At 40.4% G+C, this 22,444-nt stretch overlaps 1 protein-coding gene across 6 annotated transcripts in view; it reads left to right on the forward strand.

Moving 5' to 3' along the window:
* TNIK (TRAF2 and NCK interacting kinase) overlaps nt 1–22,444 on the forward strand; it is a 396,955-nt gene that overhangs the window by 344,559 nt on the left and 29,952 nt on the right. For 4 of the 6 annotated variants that reach the window (XM_013964598.2, XM_005675313.3, XM_013964609.2 and 1 more), the window contains 5 exons: nt 3,149–3,312; nt 5,359–5,456; nt 6,450–6,473; nt 12,458–12,642; nt 21,760–21,889. In XM_013964598.2, coding sequence (XP_013820052.1) covers nt 3,149–3,312; nt 5,359–5,456; nt 6,450–6,473; nt 12,458–12,642; nt 21,760–21,889 — 601 coding nt within the window. The remainder of the gene's footprint in view (nt 1–3,148; nt 3,313–5,358; nt 5,457–6,449; nt 6,474–12,457; nt 12,643–21,759; nt 21,890–22,444) is intronic. The other 2 variants (XM_005675314.3, XM_005675316.3) reach the window with 1 other exon arrangement.

A 22,444-nucleotide genomic window follows, 5' to 3' on the forward strand; every position in this document is an offset into this window, starting at 1 on the left:
AAGAAGTTATTATTTAGGAATTTAAATAGGATTATTTTTTTGGAAAAAAAATGAAAAATTGGAAATGTGAGATATTGCAGAATTAGCATTCATTTATTGTGCTATTCTACTTAGAATATTATATTAGATATACTATAGATATTTAGATATCTAAATATTATTATAGATAATCTAATAATATCTAATTATTATCTAGATAGTAATTAGATATTCTCCAAATAGGAGGGAGGTTTTTTCTTTTATGGATCCAAATCTATCTCAATCAATTAAATGCTAATTACTGCCCAAACGAGTGCCATAAAAATACCAAGAATTTTTAAAGTCTTCCTGAAGCTTACTGAGACTTTATTCTGCAGTCAATTTTTACTGCTAGGTTGACTTAGCCACCCCTTTACTGTAAAAAAAATTGAAAGGTGAATATTGTCATAAAATCTACAGTTATATTATCAAAATTAATAAATCATGAAGATATAGTTATATTTACATTTTCCAGAATCACCAGCCATCTCTTCCACTAACTCAATGTTTAAGAGTTTTTGTAATTCAGCCAAATATTTCTGTTTTCAGAAAGAAATTATTTGGTTTAGACTTCACTTTCACTTTTCACTTTCATGCATTGGAGAAGGAAATGGCAACCCACTCCAGTGTTCTTGCCTGGAGAATCCCAGGGCTGCCGTCTGTGGGGTCGCACAGAGTCAGACACGACTGAAGAGACTTAGAAGCAGCAGCAGCAGCTGCCATAACTGCTATCTTGTGGCCAGATTTTCACAGGCCAAACTGAAAGTGTCTCAAGGGAAGGGACCATATTATTTTCACATTCACATGTGAAGCATCTGACACCCAACACAACACAGAGTGCCTGGTTCCCACTTGATACTCTTAAAATGGGCAGAGAAAAATGAAAGCATAGTATTACATTTTAATGTGATAGCTCACTGCATGAAAATAATAGCACTATGATGACTCTGTTAGTGAAATTCTGTTTGGGGAACTGAAGACAATGCAATCATGGAGGAGCCTATGTTTCTCCCTTAGCAGGTGGATGGCAGTGGATAGGATCTTTGAATTTCAGATCTCACCAAATTACCACTTAGGCCCAGCAGTACAGAAGTCTAGAGGAAAAAATGGAGAGGTCTATGGCTTATAAATTTGAAAGGAAGAGCTTAGAAGAAACTTGGAAAATACTGCTTCTTTTTATAACAGAATCCTAAAAATCCTCTCAGTCTCCTCCCACCACCACTGCTTAGTGTCCTCCTCGCCTCTGCAGCCCCTGTGGTCACCAAAAGTGGCCTTGGAGTCCGCTTCATGTTCCCATATTGCCCTGCGCTCACTGCGGGCACAGCATGAGCAAAGACTGCTGTGTGTGCCTGGCGACACTGGCAGAGGGCATGAGCTGGATCTTGTTCATTACTGTATCTCAAAGGTCTGACCCAGTGCCCGGTATAGACCAGCTGAGTGAATGAATAAATGCACTATTTTGGGAGTAGTAAAGATGTGAGAGTGAATAATAGAGTAGCGTTTATAACCAGTGGGGGCTTTTAGCCTGCCAATAGATGAGCACTGTTCTTGGGTTTAGCACTTAATAATTATTTTCAAACATTCTTCCCTTTGGTAATAGCCAAGGTATATAAAGATTTCCTGCAAGAAATTTAAAAATGCAAAGATACCACTAGCTATGTGAGCTGAGAACTTAGGTAATTCACAGAAGAGGAATTCTGAATAACAAATAAATGTGAATAAAAATTATTCTACCTCAACAGTAATTTTTTAAAACTGCATTAAAACAGCAAAATATAATTTTTGCAAGTTAGTTAGCTATTCATAATAAAGACTGGTAAGAATTCAATGAGATGGATAGTCTCATACACTGTAGTGAAAACCTGCTGTATGTTTATATGTTCACATATATATATATGTGCACATGCATACCCCAGTTCATGCCCCTCCACCCAAGAATTCCAATTCCAGGAGAGATGTGACTGAACATTTGTTTGCCTCTAGATGTTTATTTCAGTATTATGTGTCCCAGCAATATATTGGAAGCACCTAATAACAGAAGAATGATTGAACTAATTCACCTATATAATGGACTACTATGCAGCCATTATTGTTTTTAGAAGTGTTCGAAGCTGCTCAAAAGGCAAAGGGGGAAAAAAGCAATATGCAAAATTGAATACACAGTGTGCTTCCGTACATACAAAAGAAAAAAGACTAGAAGCGTACTTCCCTGGTTGTCCAGTGGTTAATCTGACTGCCAATACAGGGGACACAAGTTTGAGCCCTGGTCTGGGAAGATCCCACTTGCCACGGGGCACCTAAACCTTTGAGCTACAACTCACTGAAGCCCACTCTCCCTGGAGTCTGTGCTCTGCAGCTAGAGAAAGCCCACAGGCAGCAACAAAGACCCAGTGCAGGCAAAAATAAATAAATATTTTTTTTTCTAAGACTAGAAGATAATATATCGTCCAGTAAAAGACAGTTGAATGTCTCTTGATTCAGAGATGGCATGCATTGCTCCCTTGTTTTTATCTTTTCATATTCTCTACTGTTTTACAATACGGAGAAGGCAATGGCAACCCACTCCAGTACTCTTGCCTGGAAAATCCCATGGATGGAGGAGCCTGGAAAGCTGCAATCCATGGGATCGCTGAGGGTCGGACACGACTGAGCGACTTCACTTTCACTTTTCACTTTAATGCTAATGCATTAAAGAAGGAAGGAAATGGCAACCCACTCCAGTGTTCTTGCCTGGAGAATCCCAGGGACGGGGCAGCCTGGTGGGCTGCCATCTATGGGGTCGCACAGAGTCGGACACGACTGAAGTGACTTAGCAGTAGCAGTTTTACAATGAGCATAGGAAAAGGGGTTTCAAAGACAGCCTCCTTTGAAGATTCACCATTTCAGAGCTAATATGTTTGATGTGAGATGACCCAAGAGTTGGGTCAAGAATTCATCCTGTCCAGATGCGGAATCTGGCCAGAAGCTCCACAGAAGACAGCATGACTGTCATTAACATTGACCCCTTTAATGCAAGGTCACATAGGCACTGTCTTCATCCCTTTGTACTGGGGGCAGGACTGGACTACACTTGTGTCTACCAGTGGCCAGTTCTTGAGACTGTAAGCCCTATGCATCGCTGTCCCTACAGCAACCCCGACCTCCGGAGAACCGAGCCCATCTTGGAGAGCTCCTTGCAGAGGACCAGCAGTGGCAGTTCTTCCAGCTCCAGCACCCCCAGCTCCCAGCCCAGCTCCCAAGGCGGCTCTCAGCCTGGGTCACAAGCAGGATCCAGCGAGCGGACCCGGGTTCGAGGTAAAGCTTTCCCCTACCTTTCCAGGAGGGCTTCTCTGGACAAGGAATCAGATTACTTCCTGACTTCTGTGACTCCTGGTCCTGGTGTGGCCACCACCATGTGATGCCGAGAAGCCCCTTAACTCCACTTGGGTTCAGTCTCCTTAGGGCAGTGGTCCACCATCCCAGTCACGTGTGTGACATCAGTATGGACCCAATCCTTTCTAATTGCAGATACCAGAATTCTTCAGGGAGATCGCAGAATACTGGTCTCATTTGAAAATGTAGTCATCAGACAGCTCAATTTCCATTTTTATTTGATTGCTTAGTTAGAGTTCCATGACCCACAAGTACCCTCTTCCCCTTGTGTCAACAGTATTCAGAATACAAGGTATTTCTCAAACTAAACGTTAATAAAGGCTAATGTAGAATAAATATGCTCTGGAGAGAAGATATAAAATCTCTGACTTTAAAAAATATACTTGACCCTTCTGGTTATTCCTATTAGTGAGGTAAAAATTAGCCTCTCTGACCATTTAATTCAAGTCATCCTTCATTGTTTAGCTTTCAATAATGAGGAAACTCGTGAAAAACATTAACGTGTCCAGCTAATTATACATGACAACCTATTGTTTCTAGCTAATCAAAATGTACTCTTTCTGCATAAACCTTCTTCAGAAGATAATTTTGCTTCCAAGTAATGAAGGCTGGGATTTTTTTAAGTGCAATTTGAAAACACTTAATACTCTGCCTGATGAAAAGCACCAGTTCTTTACTCTTTCTTAGCCTCTTTAATAGACACAATCATTCTTTACCTCCTAATTTTTTTTTTTTTTAAGTAAACTCACTGTATGTCTATTTTGAAAAGGTGAATGTCAGACATACTGTGCCTTGTCTCTGAACTGGGGCGGGGACTGGCCTGCAGCTGCCTCTTCTTACAATCTTCTGACATCCATGACAACCCAGAACTGTGGAGGCTTCTGTTGCTTTGATCCAGATATAGACTTACTAACTTTAGAAAAGTGCCATTCTCTTACCTTTTTTTCTGTTCATATAAAATAAAATAATATGTTTCATTAGAGCAAATGCTAAAGAAAATCCAAACTTAAGCATATCATTTTAATTTTCTGATCTGGTTCAGGTTTAATTCTTAACTTCTTCCCTTTGACCTCTAGTTCTTCTGGTTAAAAGCTAGTGTGTCCTACCCTGCTATGTCCCTACCCAGGAAAAACCACTCTGAAACCAAACCAAAGAGTATTTCCCACCTGAGATTGCTTCTTCTCTAACCTGTAAGCTCATAAATCAGAGAGATGCTCCTCACTCTGTAGCAGCCCTCCCCCAACCCTTGCTCTATTCCAGGGCACATCCCCTTTATCACCAAACTCTCCTTCCCTCCCTCACCTCATTCTTTCTTCCTTGAAGGAGCCAGACAACTAGCTCATCCTCCCCTCTGCCCATTTAAAAATCATTCCCCTAAGTAAAACAAGTTTCTCTTTTTCCACAGCATTTCATCAAAAACACTTATCCTGATGGATAAGTGGTAAAAGAAAAAAATCAAACATAGAATAACTCAGACGCTGGTTTACCATGATAATTGAGAATAGGACTTTGAGAAATCAGACAGAATACCAGCTCTGCCAACAATTTCAGTGTGACCTTGGGCTAGTTGTGTTACTTCTCTGTGTTCAACTGTGAAATAGGAAACCAGTGCCAGGCCATTGGGTTACAGCAAGGACTCAGTGAGACAGTTGACATTAAAAGGTGTTTGGCACTAACCATGGTGTGACATTGGTGCTCCGTAAATGGTGGCAGCTTGCTAGTTTTTCCTTTTTTTTTTTTTTTTTTTTTCAGTTTTTCCTATTGTTCCTAGTGACTTCCAGGTGACAAGCCTAAATGTGTATGGCTGCTTTTGTTTGCCGGAACATTTACTGTTTTTTCACAGATGTGCTTGAGGATTTGTCTGGCTGAGTGAGCGGTCCGCTGAGTCATCGCAAGGATGACTCACCAGAGAACTCCAGCACCTTCTGATGGTCATTATCTTTCTTGGCCCTCTGTTCTTTCCTCTAGCCAACAGTAAGTCGGAAGGATCACCAGTGCTCCCCCATGAGCCCTCCAAGGTGAAACCAGAAGAATCCAGGGAAATTACCCGACCAAGTCGCCCAGCTGTGAGTGCTTTTTTCTCAGAAGAGTTTTGAGCTCTTTTCATTTACCAGAGAACCCACAGGGTAAAGTAGTTGGGGATGCGCTCATGACTCTGAAACAAAAATTGTTAAATTTATTAAGAACAGGTGCTAGAAGCATCTGGAAGGAAGTCATACCTGATTAGGAAAGAACTGAGCTGATTCAGGATTGCTTTCCTACCTTTGGATATTTTGCTGATCATTAGCACTGTGTTTGGAGAAGGAAATGGCAACCCACTCCAGTATTCTTGCCTGGAGAATCCCAGGGATGGGGGAGCCTGGTGGGCTGCCATCTATAGGATCACACAGAGTCCGACACAACTGAAGTGACTTAGCAGCAGCAGCACTATGTTAGAAAACAAAACAGGAAGAGAAATAACTCCTATTATTCCATGATTTCTACTCAGCAGCTTTGGCAAAGAGATGTTGAAACTAGCAGTTGAGAATATTTGGGCACTTTCTGTGGATTTTTCTTAAATATTCTGGCCTTTCCTCCACATTATTTTCCATATGAATTAATATTGCAACATTTCTGCTGCTCTGGGACTGCATTGTCTGGACCAAAACTTGATAAGCATGATCTCATAGAGGACCTGACAACCTGAAATCTAGCTCCACTGCTGTAGCACATCAGACCCCAGATAGCCTTAAAGAAATAAAAAAGAGCTTGGAGGCCGAAATTTCAAAGTTGGAAATGAATTTGGGATGACTTACTCTCCACTTGTTTTATCTGAATTTTTCGAGAGTCTTTCTGTGAAATGAATGTGAAGATAGTTTGTTTTTTTCACCTTTAAAAGTAAGGAAGTACAGTGAGGGTAGCAATGAAGGGAACTGACACCGTTCTGGGCAGAGGTTCTCCTTCCCCTTGCCTTTATCAGTTGTGTACTAACCATTCCCATTTTGTGTTTAACCTGCTGCCTTTCTTCTCGTCTTTTCCCCTCCCGTGGATTCTTCTGGATTGGGTTCCTCTTATCTCAGAGCTATAAGAAAGCTATAGATGAGGTTAGTATTATCTTTTCTTGGTCATGCTTTTACAAGATGTGAATATAAACTGACTTCCTGAGGTTGATATTCAGAAAGGTGGCCAATGGGATCTCAGTTTAAACTTCATTCCTTCAGAGTGATCTGCTGGGAGGACAATCCCTGCCACAAAAGCCAGCCTGAGTGCCTCTGACACCGTTTAAACCTCCAGAGACCTTCCTCCTAAAGCCAAAATGTCACATTTCCAGTGTTCCAGTCTGGCTGAAGATATGCATTAGTGCTTTGATATCGGCAGTTTCTCATTCTAGTATCTTCTGGTAGCAAATCCTGAGCTCTTCACCTATACTCGCCAGCCTGGCTAGGGGATGGTGGTTTTACTAACAGAAAAAAGAGACATCTTTTTCTAGGGCCTTCCAAATTTATAGAGTGTGATTTGTGAACAAGGAGTCACTGGGTATTGTTAGATTAATTTTGTGGGACATTAACTACAGCATCAGCAGCAACATCAACTTTGGTTAATGAATCCTGACCAGTTAAGTAATTTTATTTCCTTATCGGTGGAGACATTTTTCCATTAGAAAAATATATGGTCTTGCCGCTCTTAGGTAGCTCGCTAAGAAGGGTGACTGCCTCACTGCTCTTTGTCAGGCCTGCATGAATACAACGTAGTGGAATTGTTTTGGAAGAGACAGGCCTTCTGCAGAGTCTAATTGCATGAAATCTGAAGACTAGCATTATGGCTTTCAGGCTGAACTCTGCTGAGCACCATTTTTGTGAAATGACGTGGAAAAAGCACTGGCTTTGGGGTCAACGAGCTGCATTCAAATTCTGGCTCCCGTAATAAATAACTGGTGGGGCCAATCTCACAAACTCTCTGGGTCACAGTTTCCTCATCTGTTCAGTGGGGATAAAAGCACCTGCCTTGCCTCACTCACAAGATTGTTTAGGTTCCCGCAAGATCGTGTGTGTTCGAGAGCATTTTCTGAAGTGTGACATGCTATGTAAAGGCAAGGCCTGAGGCATGGGACTAGTTTGGTGGGAAAAGCATGTTTCTATGTGTCTGATCTTTACCAAAAAGCCTCACGTTTTCAGAATTACAACCACCTTACCATTCAGAGTGACTTAGAAAGAAAGTTTTCATAGTTAAAGAATTATTGTTCACAAAAGAATGAGACTCCACATGTCCACAGTGTGTGGGTGCATTTATAGAAAGTTAAAAGGGAATTGTTTTGAATTGCTCTGTGCTGCAGCCTTGCCCCTCCTCTTCATGAGAGTGAGAAGGACAGGGATTATCGCAGCTTTTATCAACCTTCTCCCACACAGTTCTGGTGCTCAGGCTACCAATAAAATAGTTGTGTGTGTACACAGCTCAAGGTTTCCTCTTATGAGTCCAGAAATTGGCTTGGAGGTGGCTGTCAGGGGGGAAAGGACTCTCATGGATTTTGTCTGGTTAACCCAGGTTATTTTGGGCTTTTAAAAATTGCTTTATTTATTTCAGGATACTCTAGCACACTGGGCAGAGATGAGGGGTAGGAGACAGAGGTATAAGTAATTGAGAGGATATAAGCTGTGCACCAAAATCTTGGAGCAATAGATGATTGGGAAAAGCCCTCAAGGTGATTCTTATAACTCTATCCTTGAGTATCCTGATCCCAACCACTGAAAATATGGGATTCCTTGGTTCTCCATCACCTGGTGGTCCTCAAGGAGGAATGACTATCCCCCAGCTGCCCTCCTCTTAGGAGACGTTTGCAAAGTCTAGAGTCAGTTTGGGGGCCTTCCCTGGTGTCTCAGCAGTAAAGAATCTGCCTGCCAGTACGGGAGACATAGGTTAAATCCCTGAATCAGGAACATTCCCTGGAGGAGGAAATGGCAAGCCACTCCAGTATTCTTGTCTGAAAAATCCCATAGACAGAGGAGCCTGGCAGGCTACAGTACACGGGGTTGCAAAGAGTCAGACACAACGGAGTGCGCACGAGAGTCAGTTTTGATTGTCACGAGTGGGACATGGGAAGCAGTGCTATTGACATGTTGTGTGTAGAGCAGAAAGATGCTGCTAAACACCCTACAGTGCACAGGAACATAACCTGCGATAGAGAATTATCCACCCCAAATGTCAGTGGTGCCACAGGGGAAGAAGCTTAACTCTCTCCTGTCTTCATTCCTAGGTCTTGATATGGCTTCTCCAGTCTCCAGTGGCTGATGTGCCCTTTAGATAACCCAAGATTGAGATGAGCAGTCTTAAAATGCCAAAGACATAATTGCTTCTTATTGCTAATTTAATGGTTTGAGTTCTTATAAAAGTCAGTCTGGGGGAGAGTCCATTCATTTGGCATTCCTTCCTAATGCAGTTATGAGATTGTGCAGAGTAGTCTGATTACTGAATACACCTTCCAAAATAAATATTATTTTCACTTTAGCACAATTAAACAGATGTCATGAAGATCAGATACAAAAGCAAACACTGGCTTTACCAGCATTTTTTTTCATTAGTACGTAGAAATCTGACAACTGGCAGAGCACATATATAGATTGGACAGAACTGGAATGATAACAGGTGGTCCAAACCCTTTTTTCCCCAGTTGAAGATACTGATGACAAGTGACTTCCCCAAGTCATATCTTCACACTTCCTAAAAATGAAATGAATTATTTTAAAATGTAAAGAAAAGACCGAGACTTCCCTGGTGGTCCCGTCGTTGAAAATCTGCCTTTCAGTGCAAGGGATGTGGGTTTTATCCCTGGGAACTAAGATCCCACGTGCCTCAGGGCAACAAAGAGCCTGCATGCTCTAATGAGAAGTCAGCATAGCCAAAAATAAAAATAAGTAAATTTTAAAGAAAAGACCAACTTTAAAATTTTTAACTATTATTTTAATTGTTTAAAAAATTGAACTGATTTTCGTAAACTATATTGTTTTTAAAAAGATACCTAAAAGAGCACCTTTTAAAGCAGAGTATGCATAATTGTCAGATTAAGTAAACTTTTTTGAAAGAAAAATTATACCAAATTGATTCTAAAAAGTGTTGCATAAAAAAAAGTTTGGGTAAGAGCTGCTTAACTATCTGTACTCTGTAGTCAGAAAACTTACCATTTTGCCATATTTCTTTTTCACTTATATATTCTCAAATATTTTCATGGTAAATAGCACCCTTTTTCTCTTTTTTAATACTTTTTAGCTCCAGGCTTGTGACAGTCAAGCAATAAATTACCATAAAAACTCATTACATGGAGAAAATGGGTATTGTCAGAAAATAAAACATATGAAAATGGATCTGAACCCAATAGTGTCCATTTTAGATCATGTTTGTTTCCTATAACTTTACTATTGTAAGTTTCTCCAGGATAGATGAACAAGGAACAAATCTTCACTAAATGTATAGACTATGGGCAATGGAAGATTAAATTTTTTTTTGGCTGGAGTGTTAATTTCAAGTTACTCATTATTGTTACCTTGGGATTTTTATATATGTCTCACCCACCATGCTATTACCAATTAAACTTAAAAGGAAATTGCAATTATTTGTAATGCTTCAGGAACGATAACGTTTTAATAACACAGAAACCAAAAAAAAAAAAAAAAACCTCCAATTAAAAGTGAAATTATAAAGCATGTCAGAGCTTTAAAGTGTTCCTAAATACAGTGTTTGGAGAAATTTAGATCATTTTAACAATTGAGAGTTTCTTTAAATCAGTGAGCTTTGGACCAGCTAAATGTTTCTAAATAGTTTTGATTTTTTTAAATCTTAATTGTCTTGTTTTGAAATGTCAGCAATAAGGAAAACCAACCCATGGGGAAAATGAATTATTAATTTAAATAAATAAAAGTTAATATCATTATATTTTATTCAGAATTATTGACATTAGAAATAAACTCTTTTAAACCATATTCTCTCTTTAAATTATAATAAAAATTTTTAATAAGTACATTTTAAATGCTAGGTATAGTCTTTGATGAGACATATCATGGTCCTAACATAGAGAACAAAAAATACAAAATAAATTTATCTAATTTTTTATTATTTTATTGGTTTAGAGGATTATAATGTCCTTTTTCATTAATTGCCTTAACAAATATCTAAACTGTATTTTCTCAATGTGCTCAAGGGTATAATACCCTTCATTTCTCCTCAATTTGGTAAAGGTAAACATTGGCAATTGTTACGAGGAAATAAGAGGTAAAAAGCTGAAATCTGAATATAAGCGTTTTGAATTTTGGCTCATTGCCAAAGAAACCAATAATGAATTTACCTTAAATTCTGCGCCATAATTTTTCTCCTCATTAATGGTATACACTATATTCAAACATCTTTTGAGTCTTTTTAATACAAGTGTGTTTTCATCTTCATGGATGGGATAAATATATCCACTGAGAGTGAGGCCATGGCTGTGTGCATGTGTGTAAAAGCCCAGTGAGCATGTTTGTGTGGAAAATGCACAATTTGAATTTTCAGAAGCTTCCCTTTTCCAAGGGCTTCCATTCAAATGACTACAGAACAAATGTGAAGTTGCCATTGCTGCCCCTTTGGTTTTTATGAAATTAGAAATAAATTCTTCACTTAACTTCCTAAGTTTTGACCACGAAAAACCTGAGCCATCTTCTGCCCTTAGTCTTAACCAATATACCAATGCCTGACATATAGGCAACAGTAAAGAAACAGGATGATCTGTTGTCTTCTCAAAATAAAATTATATTTATAATTTAGTTACACATATTTATCACAGTTTTTCTCCTAATCTACTAGGATAGATTATCAGATGTTATTTACATTATCTGTATTACTCTGACCTTACGTCAGACAAATTGGACAAATACATTTTTGGATTAAAATAAAGAGAGAATATGGCCTTAAGAAAACTGTGGGATTTAGTATTTTCAAATGAGTTTCTTTCTCCCTAATCCCCTGTCTCTCACTGAATGCTCTGATTCCCACATGGGTCACTAATATAGGGAGAAATGGTAAGACTGATGTCAAATTGCTTTTTCTTCATGTGCATGCTGTGTGCCAAGGGCAGTTTAACCCATGTACATAGAGTGGCCATGCTTTTGCAGAACTGCTTCCCTTTGCATTGCTCTGAAAGCATGTAAATTAAAAGGTAGTCAGATCTTCAGCACACTGCCTGCCATGTGCCTGGTGACTAAATACCACCTCATCACATCCATAAGGCTAAAGGTTTCATCATACTCATGGAAAACTGAAAATTTACCTCTTCCTTTTGGTATTTGCACATTCATTTCTGTATTCTTTGCCAGGATTTCTGCCAGTTGACAGCAATTTAAAACAAAAGAAACTGAAACACCTACCATTCTAGAAAAGAATTCTTTTTCTGTTTGTTTTCGTTTGTTTTTTGTTTTATTTTGTTCTTCCTCTTGATTCACTCAGCTCTGTGGCTATCACTTTCAGTGGCACTGGGCTTTGGGGTGGGCCATTTTTTGACACGGTGCCTCGGCTCTGCAGGGAATGATGACACACCGAATGAGTCATTTAGTAGCTGGAACCTTGGGAATTGCTCTGTTCTGTGACTGATGCTAGATTTTCGTACAGTAGCAATCATAATGAAGAAGAGGCCATGACTGTGGCTTGGGCAGTGATCCTGAAATACTGGGGAATTATTTCTAATCTTGTGTGTTTTCCCGTTAACTCTGAGGGTGGGTGACCCACTTCACCTTCCCAAAAGATGAACCCAGAGTCTGTATATATGTGTACACACAGCACACATATGCATATATACATGTGCAGATTCAGAACCCAGCAGTCTCCGTCTAGTCAAGCAATCGGTTGTAAACAAAGTTTAAATTTATTTCATCTTTCTTTTCTAGTTTCTCCACGCTACAAACATCGTTTTCTTGGTTTCATGCAGTAACTATGTTTGTAATGGTTCTGTAAAGAGCTTTTTTTTGTTTTTTTTTTTTTTACTTTTGTTTTCTTGTTGCTTAAGCTTGCTAAGAGATAGTGTTATGTTCATATTTATGTCATATCTGCTGGACAAACTTTTCTTTTGTAGGATCTGACGGCGTTGGCCAAAGAATTAAGAGAACTTCGGATTGAAGAAACAAACCGCCCGCTGAAGAAGGTAACAGATTACTCCTCCTCCAGTGAGGAGTCCGAAAGCAGTGACGAAGAGGAGGAAGATGGAGAGAGTGAGACCCAGGACGGGACGGTGGCTGTCAGCGACATACCCAGACTGATGTAAGTGATCTGCTTTTTCACTGTAGGCCAGGAGGAGTTAGTTCTCCAAAACAAGAAGACAAGAAATGTGAAATATGGGTCTCTGGCAGGATCGGTTGACTTTGGGGATTCACATACTTTTTAGAGCATCATTCTACATTCACCCCTTCTCCCTAGATACAGTAACTTAGAATATGTAGTGTTTCAAGGACTGCATATTCTTTATCTAGGCTGTTGTGAGGTTGACTGTCCCTTGGGTGATGCTCTGTTGGTCCTTGTCAACTCAGGGCAAATGATATTGAAAGTCAGACCCTAAAACTGAAGAGCAAAATTATAGGCAATAACATTTCGAGGTTAACATTGATAACGTGAGTCATATATTTCTCCATCACCACCACCACAAAGGTGGGTGGAATGCAGGAGACAGCATGGGTTAGCATCCCAGCAAAAGCCTACAGTGAAGCCTCTGAGAGTTTGACTTAAATCCACTCCTGGTAGGATTTTCTCCGTCATCTTCCCCATGTCTCTTTTATGTGATCCTTTTTGCTCTCTGACTTTACCACATATCTTCTTCTTTTTCAGATATTGATAGCTACCTAGCTTTCCCTTTGTATTTGCAGTCTTTCCTTCTTCTCTTTTCTTTTTTTAGTGAAGGGGGACTCCCTTTTTCTCACTGGAATGGATCCTTTTGCAAAAGAACCTCTCCTCTTCCCTTTTACTTGCCCAGTTCAATCATTCATACAAGCACACCCACATATATCTCTTGTTTCCTCCCTCAAATAAACACAAAACGCCCAGCTCTGGTTTGCTATAACTTTGATAGAGAGCGGTGCTGACTTTTCCTTCGTTCCTCTTTGTTTCCATTTCTTCGGCTCAGCTACTACATTGGTCATCACACCACATTTATTCCCTGTAGAGAAGATGCCATTTCAGGCCACAGATGACTGTCCTGTTCAGCAGAGACTGGAGAGACAGGGCCATCTAGTCTGCTGGAAATGTCATCCATTGATTAACCATCCTCACGTACGAGCAGTTCTGAAAGACAAATCCAATTATCGTAGCTGAAAAATCCATTCTTGTTATTTTACTGCTGATTACCCCATTATTGACAGCCATAAGTATGCTAAAATATGACATTTGAAATCAGATTGCTTTAAATTGCTTTTTTAACAGCAAATAAAATTGTTCTAGAGGCAAAATCACTAATCCAGAACGTTCCTGCAAAATATGCTGGTCCTTTGACTTTTTGTCTTGACTCAGCATTGATTCATTCTTCTACCAGATGTTTTGAATTCCCTTTAAGCACTGAGCACACAACTCTGAGGGTGGATTTAAGATTGATAAGACTTCCACTATGTGTTAGACCCCATACTTTGGGATATTCAAAGTATTGAGAGGGCTTTGAGACATTCAAGAAGTGTGTACATGAATTCTGCTTTCTGAAAGTTTACATTCTAGTTGGGGCTTTCCTGGTAGCTCAGACAGTTAAGAATCCACGTGCAATGTGGGAGACCCAGGTTCAGTCCCTGGGTTGGGAAGATCCCCTGGAGAAGAGAATGGCTACCCACTCAGGTATTCTTGCCTGGAGAAACCCATGAACAAAGGAGCCTGGTGGGCTACAGTCCATGTGGTTACAAAGAGTAGACAAGAGACATAATTATACATGGAAAACTTCAGAGTAGTATAAATAGTTGGAAGAATAACCAAGGACCACCTTGGTAGAGATGTTAAATCTCATTGGGTTTTTAAGCCCCCTGTCATATTTTGTTAATGGTGTTCATCCTCATATCTCTAGAGGCAAACCCATCTCTTTGTGGGTAGAAACACCCATCTTTCTAAAATTGTAGGTGTCCCTGCTGCGCTATGCCTCCTTTGCCATCTGGCACACTCTTGTCACTCTGGGGATTGCCTATCACAGCCTAGTCCGTGCGGCAGAGCCCATGCTGTCATCTCTGTCGCGTGGTGTCTTCTACGCATACCTGCCACTTCCTGGAGCGCAGGATACACATGACTGTGCTGAACTGAAATTGTGTATCCTGGCTTTAAAGCATTTATAACCTAATCCAGAGGAAAGACGTATACACAAATAACTACCATCAAGGGGGAAAGGAAAACGCAGTGATCTTAGGATCCCAGGCAGGATGCTTGGGTGGAGGCGGGGCGGGGGGGTGTGGTGCGTAAGGTGCAGGGGGCGAGCAGGGAATTTGAAGTAAAGGCACAGAAGGTTAAGTTTGGTGGAAATAAAGCTGGTATAAAGGGGAAGGGTCTGGACTAGTGACGCCAGACCAAGAAGTGTGCACTTGGTCACGTAGCCAGCATGGAACCATGGAAGGTGTCCTGAGCTGGGGAGTGATGTTGTTGGTGCCATGTTTGAGAGAAATTGCTTCACCAAGGTGATTTGGAAAGAGAACAGACTAGATACTGGTAAAGGCATTCAGAGAATTTATTATTGTATTCCTCAGAAGTGATAAATAGGCTATCATTGAATGCTTGTAGTGGAGGCAAAATTTGATGGAGCTTTTGAGGAATTGGTAAATTTTAGGCAAATTGACACAATTGTCCATTAAAGAACACTTAAAATAGTTAACTATATGTGAAACACACTTTAGAGAAAAAACAAGATACAGATGTGTATGTGTGCTTTATTTGCTAAATATAGACATTTTTGTGAATATAAAATATATACACTACGTTCTGCTGTAGAATGAATAGTTGTATGTTTACAAAACTTCTTACTATTAAAAAATCCATGATTTCTTTAGGAGTAAGACATTTCTGAGGTAGACTGCTTATCATACTCTTATCACTTTTATTTTCTCCTCTTAAGCTAAACCTTCACATTTCATACTGTGTATTTTTGGAGCAAAAAATCAAAATCTATTGCAGCACAGTTCACTACCATGAAGTGTACACTAAAGAGCTTTTCAGAAATGGAGCCCCACTGTTCCAACAAGCAGCTGTAGATACCAATGTGCAAAACAGTGACTTCTATATACAATATTGACTTCATATTAGTAGTGTGCAATGTAACCTATAAGACTGCACATAACAAAGACTGTATTCCATAACTAACCAACTGCACTATTTCCCAGTGCCTCAAGCCTAGAAAAATAATAAGTGAGGGGAAATCGTAATAGCAGTTACCTCCAGACTAAGCAGGGCTTCCCAGGTGGTACTAGTGGTGAAGAACCTGCCTACCAATGCAGGAGACATAAGAGACATGGGTTCGATCCCTGGGTCAGGAAGATGCCCTAGAGGAGAGCGAGGCAACCTACTCTAGTATTCTTGCCACAATAACCCCATGGACAGAGGAACCTGGTGGGCTACAGTCCATGGGGGTCACAAAAGAGTTGGACATAACTGAAGCAACTTACACACTGGATTATACTACTGTAAGGGATTCTTACATATATGCCTGATTTTATGATGTTGTTGTTGCTGTTTAGTCACTTAGTCATGTCCAACTCTTTTGCAACCCCATGGATTGTAGCCCACCAGGCTCCTCTGTCCATGGGTTTTCCCAGGCAAGAATGCTGGAGTAGGTTGCCATTTCCTTCTCCAGGAGATCTTCCCTATCCAGGGATCAAACCCAAGTCTCCTTCATTGGCAGGCAAATTCTTTACCACTGAGCCACCAGGGAAGCCAATTTTATGGTGAGCACTCACTATTTTTATAATCAGGAAAATAATAAAAGCATTATAGACTAGGAAGGAAGGAATGATAGCCATGTTAGCTGACTGGCATCAGCCCAAGCAAGCCGAAGAGACAGCCGTTTATATCAGCATCTTCCCCTGTGGGCTTCCCTTGTGGCTCAGCTGGTAGAGAATCCACCTGCAATGCGGGAAACCTGGGTTCGATCCCTGGGTTGGGAAGGTCCCCTGAAGAAGGGAAATGCTACCCACCCCAGTATTCTGGCCTGGAGAATTCCATGGACTGTATAATCCATGGGGTCACAAAGAGTCGGACACCACGGAGCGATTTTCACTTCCGCTTTCACTCAGGTCCCATTTCGTGCTTTAGATGTACCTATGGAGTGCAGTCTTCATCATTAGGACCATCTATTTCTGTCATAGCCCTTGAGTTTTGTACAGTCTCGTAAAATACAGTCTGGACAGTGAAAGCCCCGTGTCTCATGTCCCCTCTTTCCCATCCTCACTAGAAAGCTGTGGATCTGGCCCCATTCACCCCCCTCTATTGTTGTGCCCCGCCCCCACCCCGCCTGCCATCCTCTCTGCCTTCCTGTCCAGTGCTGAGGCTCTGGACTGTTGTAGAAGTGTGGCTGCGGTTGTGCTGTCTGCCTAACACCTTACAACAAAGAGTTCTTTCCACTCCTGGGGCCATGACACAGCATATGCTGCAGCCAAACTGACCTCCTCGTTTCCAAATGCCGTGCACTCTCCCAGGGTTGTGCCCCGTCTTGGAATGTCCTCTCCCTATGTCCCACATTCTCACATCCTGCCTTGCTTTGGAATATTTGCATCATGTTTTTATGTTCTTCCAGATGCTAATCTCTTTAGTTTCAAGCTTGTGTCTTCTTCAGCTTTTATATCCACTACCCAGTGCCAAACGGAGGGCCTTTCATGTAGCAGGTGTTCGATTAATGTATACTGAAATTGAATTAAATCAATACCTGCAGGAACACTTTGACAAATCCAATTAGAGGAATTATTGTTCTAGACATGTGGCCTAATTACAATAAATTTTCTATAGTTTTCCTTCTAATTAGTTGATGTGTTTTGTTTTTTACAGTCTTTGTAGCAATTCAGACAACTGCTTGTTCCTACCCAGACTCTATATCAGAAAAATAATTGTTAGAACAGAGGATCTTTTTTTAACTGTAAGCTGTTATAGTTGTTTGAGCCTCGGGGTTTTTGAACTATTGCTTTTTAAAATTATTTTATTATTAATAAAGTATTTTTAGAACACTTTTTGATTTATAGAAAAATTAAGAAAATAGTAGATGTCCATGTTATTCCTCTACCCTCCCACCCCTCTCCCACACAGTTTTCCATTTTCTTATCATTAACATTGTAGTGGTTTATATAGAGTGAAGCATAGTACTGGGGATCAGTAGCATCTTAAGAGGAACTTATGAAGAGAACAGACAGGCAAAAGAAAAACCCGGGGAAAGTTGTCTCAAAACCCAGAGGAGAGTGGGGCTGAGTGATGATCAGACACAGGCAAGGGACTAAACGCAGTGTCCAAGAGGAATCACTGACATTGAGACTTTAGAAGTGACTTGAAGAGTTTCCTTTAGGTTCTTGATGTTACGTATAGGAAGGTACTGAAGCTGAAGCTCCAATACTTGGCTACCTGATGTAAAAAAAGCCAACTCATTGGAAAAGACCCTAATGCTGGGAAAGATTGAGGGCAGGAGGAGAAGGGAACGACAGAGGATGAGATGTTGGATGGCATCGCCAACTCAGTGGACATGAGTCTGAGCAAGCCCTGGGAGATGGTGAGGGCCAGGGAAGCCTGGTGTGCTGCAGTCCATGGGGCTGCAAAGAGTCAGACACGACTGAGTACTGAACAGCAACAGAGGAGGAGGTCACGTGAGCAGTCAACCAGAGTGTGATGAGGGATGAATTGGAGAACTCTGTAAGGAGAACTTTCAGAAAAGAGAAATGTATGTGTGGGTGGTAAATACAGAATTAGGCTCAAGGGAGAGATTTTAATGAAATGGGACAGAGGAGAGACCTCATCAGGTTTACTGATTGGAAGAAAGCCAGAACAGAGGAAGGGATAGTGAAAACACAGGAAGGAGGATAGGAGTAGCTTCCAGTTAACATTGGTCCTCTGCTCTTCTATTTACCCTTCTCACTGAGTTAGAAATACTGCATTTCTAAACTAAGTTTTTTGTTTTTTGCCCAACCTCCATTTGATTATAATCTTATGGAAGTTTAGGGTTGTGTCTCATTTTTTAGGTCTTTTTTTCTAGCATCTGGTACAACATATGTCACATAACAAACTTTTAATAATTAAATGAATGCATGAATTGCTAAGGGGTTGGTAAAGATTGACGTGGCAGAGCTGGGAGCTTGGAGCCATAATAGAAACATACAGGGACAGAATTTAAAGGACAACCAGGGGTGGGGGTAAGAAGGACAGAAGGAAGTGACCAACAGTGACAGACACAGCAAGAAGTCTTCTATGATTTAAAAATGTTTTCCAGTCCCTGAAACATGAACTACAGGCTGCACTTTGCCTTTTAAAAAAAAATGTAGAGAGAGGTGCTTTGGAGCACACAGAAATTTATGTGAATTTTCATCATCAAAAGCCATGATCTTACATCAGACTACATGTTAACAGAAAAATTAATGGTGTGGACCATTAATACAAGACACACTGAATGAGCAGATATATTCAGAAGATTCACAATACAGCAGACAAATCCTGCACAATAGAACAACTGTTCTAAGAGGAATTGATCACCATTTTAGAAGACTGACTAAGGAAAAAATATAGGCATCCTTTAGTCAGTCTATAAGGAATATTACTAGTAGAACTAATGTAGAATAAAATTCAAAACAGCCCAAACTGATCAACATTAAAATTTATCATTAAATGAAGCAGTTCTGGCTCATAAAATTGACCCAGGAAGAAATAGTCGCAGAAAAATATTCCATGAAATGTAAAACTGACAGTGGTTAATACTCTACACTGTAAAATTTGCTGTTGATTGAAAATTGACAGATAAATCTTAATAAAATTTTCATCTTTAAATTGTTCCAAGAAAAATTGGACCTGGTAGAAGTAGTGACCACAGAAGCTTTGGAAAGATTATACAAAGAAGCTGATTGATATATCATATCTTTGCCGTAACATCTGTATAGAAAAGAGTTAGAACCAGTAATGGCAATTTTACTAAAATTATGATGAAAATGCAAAAATTGGGGAAGAGTTTAACTGAGATATGTAAAAAATTAAGTAAGGAATTGTCTTACTGGAAAGAGCCCTAGGAAATACTTTTTTCATGAATATTCATCCATATTGAGATGTTTCTGATTAGAATGTTTGGACTTCCCTGGTGGCTCAGACGATAAAGCGTCTGCCTACGATGCAGGAGACCAGGGTTCAGTCCCTGGGTTGGGAAGACCTCCTGGAGAAGGAAATGGCAACCCACTCCAGTATTCTTGCCTGGAAGATCCCATGGACGGAGGAGCCTGGTAGACTACAGTCTGTGGGGTCACAAAGAGTTGGACACAACTGAGCGAGTTCACTTTCACTTTTCAGAATCAGAACATTATCAGAATAAAGAAGATAAGTGGAGGCAAAATATCCTTAATATTTGAACTCAGGTGGGACTCTCTAATGGTGATAGAGAACTTGATTGTATGGTGTCAACCTGGTAGTGGCCACCAGGCCAGTCTAGCCTCTGACAGTGGGCAAAAAATGCCTGAGTGACAAAGGAAAGTGCTTCCCTTCCTAGGAAGCTTTGGCTCTTGATAAATGCTTAATTTACTGACTTACTTGTCTTACATCATCTTATCCCAAAAAAGAATTTAAAGCTGCTAAGAAAAAATAAAATACAAGATAAAACAGATTTTCAAATAAATGAGTAAAGAAATCATAGTTATGAGAATTATTCTGATATACCAGTCTAGCAAAACACCAAGAATTCATTACGTCAATTTCTTTTTCCATGTCTCTGTAACACTATTAATAGCTCCTTCCTGGGAGTGAAATATTAAGAATACTTCTTTGAAATTTCTTCCCAAACACATTAATTCTAACCCATACCTAGATGTATTTAATTCAAAATTCAGCCTCAGTATAAAAGAGAGTTAGCTGCACAGTAGGGTAACAATAGGTCCAGCCTTGAGAACTGAAGTCCTGCAGGTACCCACAGCACCTATCTGGTCCTCGGTTTCCCGCAGTGCTTTGGTCTGTGCCAGGGGCCACAGCAAACATCAGTGTCTGCTCTCAGAGCATATGTCAAGATCCGATTCCCTTCTTCTACTGTATCTTAAATAGAAGAGCAAGAAACAGACTGAAATAAATATACCACAGTATGAGATGATTACAGAGATTTTTTAAAGTATTGGATGCTCTTGAGTTAGATAGCCTTGTTAATGGATGCCTGGTACACCAGAATGCTCTTCATAGATATTTATTCTCTATAAAAGTAAAACTTACTTATCAAATGATTGTTTTTATCCTCCTATTCTGTGCCAAGTTCTGTGCTGGATACTGGGTATTTAGGGATGAGCAAAAAGTCAAGAATTCTGCCCTCACAAGCATCTTTTCTAATGAGAAAAAAGGTGAAGATTAGAAGAGTCAGAAAGATCTAGAATTGCAAATCATGATGAGGACTATTAAAGAAAAAGGGTGCAGAGCAAGAAGAGGAGTTGGTGGGATAAGATGTGGATGGCTGGTGAGAGACGTCTTCTCTGGGAAAATATCGGTTAAGCCGAAATCAGATGGATAATAGGGAACCAGGCAAGCGGGGTAGAAGAGAGCTTTCCAGGCAGAGGAGACAGCATGTACAGAATTTAGGGTGTCTGCTGGTCAGAGAGGAGTAGGGAGGACTGGGAGATCTTGCAGGGCCCAGTTGCTTACCCTGGCTAATAGGCGGAGAGGAGGACTATTAGGAGGAAGACAAGGGACACTGGGGAAGTGGGACCCCAGTTCAAGCATCCTTGCAGTATTAAAGATTAAAGTGGAATGTACTTGAGGCCACTGAGCTGTACACTTAAATTTTATGTTATATCTACTTTACTACGATAAAATATATCACCGTGGACAGGAAACAGATGTTCCCTAAGCATTTGTTTGTCCAGTTGCTAAATCATGTCCGACTCTTTGCGACCCCAGGAACTGCAGCACACCAGGCTTCCCTGTCCTTCACTATCTCCTGGAGTTTGCTCAAACTCATGTCCATTGAGTCGGTGATGCCATCCAGCCATCTCATCCTCTGTCATCCCCTTCTCCTCCTGCCTTCAATCTTTCCCAGCATCAAGGTCTTTTCCAACGAGTTGGCTCTTCACATCAGGTAGCCAAAGCATTAGAGCTTCAGCATCAGTCCTTCCAATGAATATTCAGGGTTGATTTCCTTTAAGATTGACTGGTTTGATCTCCTTGCTGTCCAAGAGACTCTCAAGCATACGCTGTCATGAATACTGTTTCCTCCTGTTTCAGACCCACAGGAGCCCCCGGGAGCGCTGAGCAGTACAACGTGGGAATGGTCAGCACACACGGGCTGGAGACCTCTCACGCGGATACTTTCGGCAGCAGTATTTCAAGAGAAGGAACCTTGATGATAAGAGAAGTAAGTTGGTATAAAAACTCTATAGAAGTGTATTTCTTAATTGGTTTTTATATTAGAGCTTTCACAGAGGATGCTTACAGCATGTATTTTAGGGAATGAAGGGTGGGGGAGGGAGAAGGGCCCATGTTTCTAAATGGTTGGGTGATTTTAATTGTCCACCTTCTTTCCCACATTCTTCCGAGCTTTTGCAGTGTGACTTAATCACGTTAGTCCAGATTCTTCAGTGGAAGCTGTGCAAATTAGAATATAGCATTTGAGCCTAAGGATATAAAACTGGAAACCCAGATGTTTCCTAGCACAGGAAAACAGAAACGAATAGTCTATTCAGATAGCATCAGTGGCCTTGCTGTGCCTCCTTCATCCCACTCCAGGTTTTATCCTTGTGCATTTTATGTAGAAAATGTTCTCTGGTTCCAAAACTGGTGATATCATCTTATCCAGTTAAATGAACATTAAAGACTGTTAAGCTGTCCGGGTGAAAGAACAAAGAAATAACCAGATGTACATTAAAAAAAAAAAAAAAGCACCTTAGTATTTGGAGTAATTTTGTTTTTT

The sequence above is a fragment of the Capra hircus genome, chromosome 1 (assembly GCF_001704415.2).
Source record: "Capra hircus breed San Clemente chromosome 1, ASM170441v1, whole genome shotgun sequence".
Lineage (NCBI taxonomy): Eukaryota > Metazoa > Chordata > Mammalia > Artiodactyla > Bovidae > Capra > Capra hircus.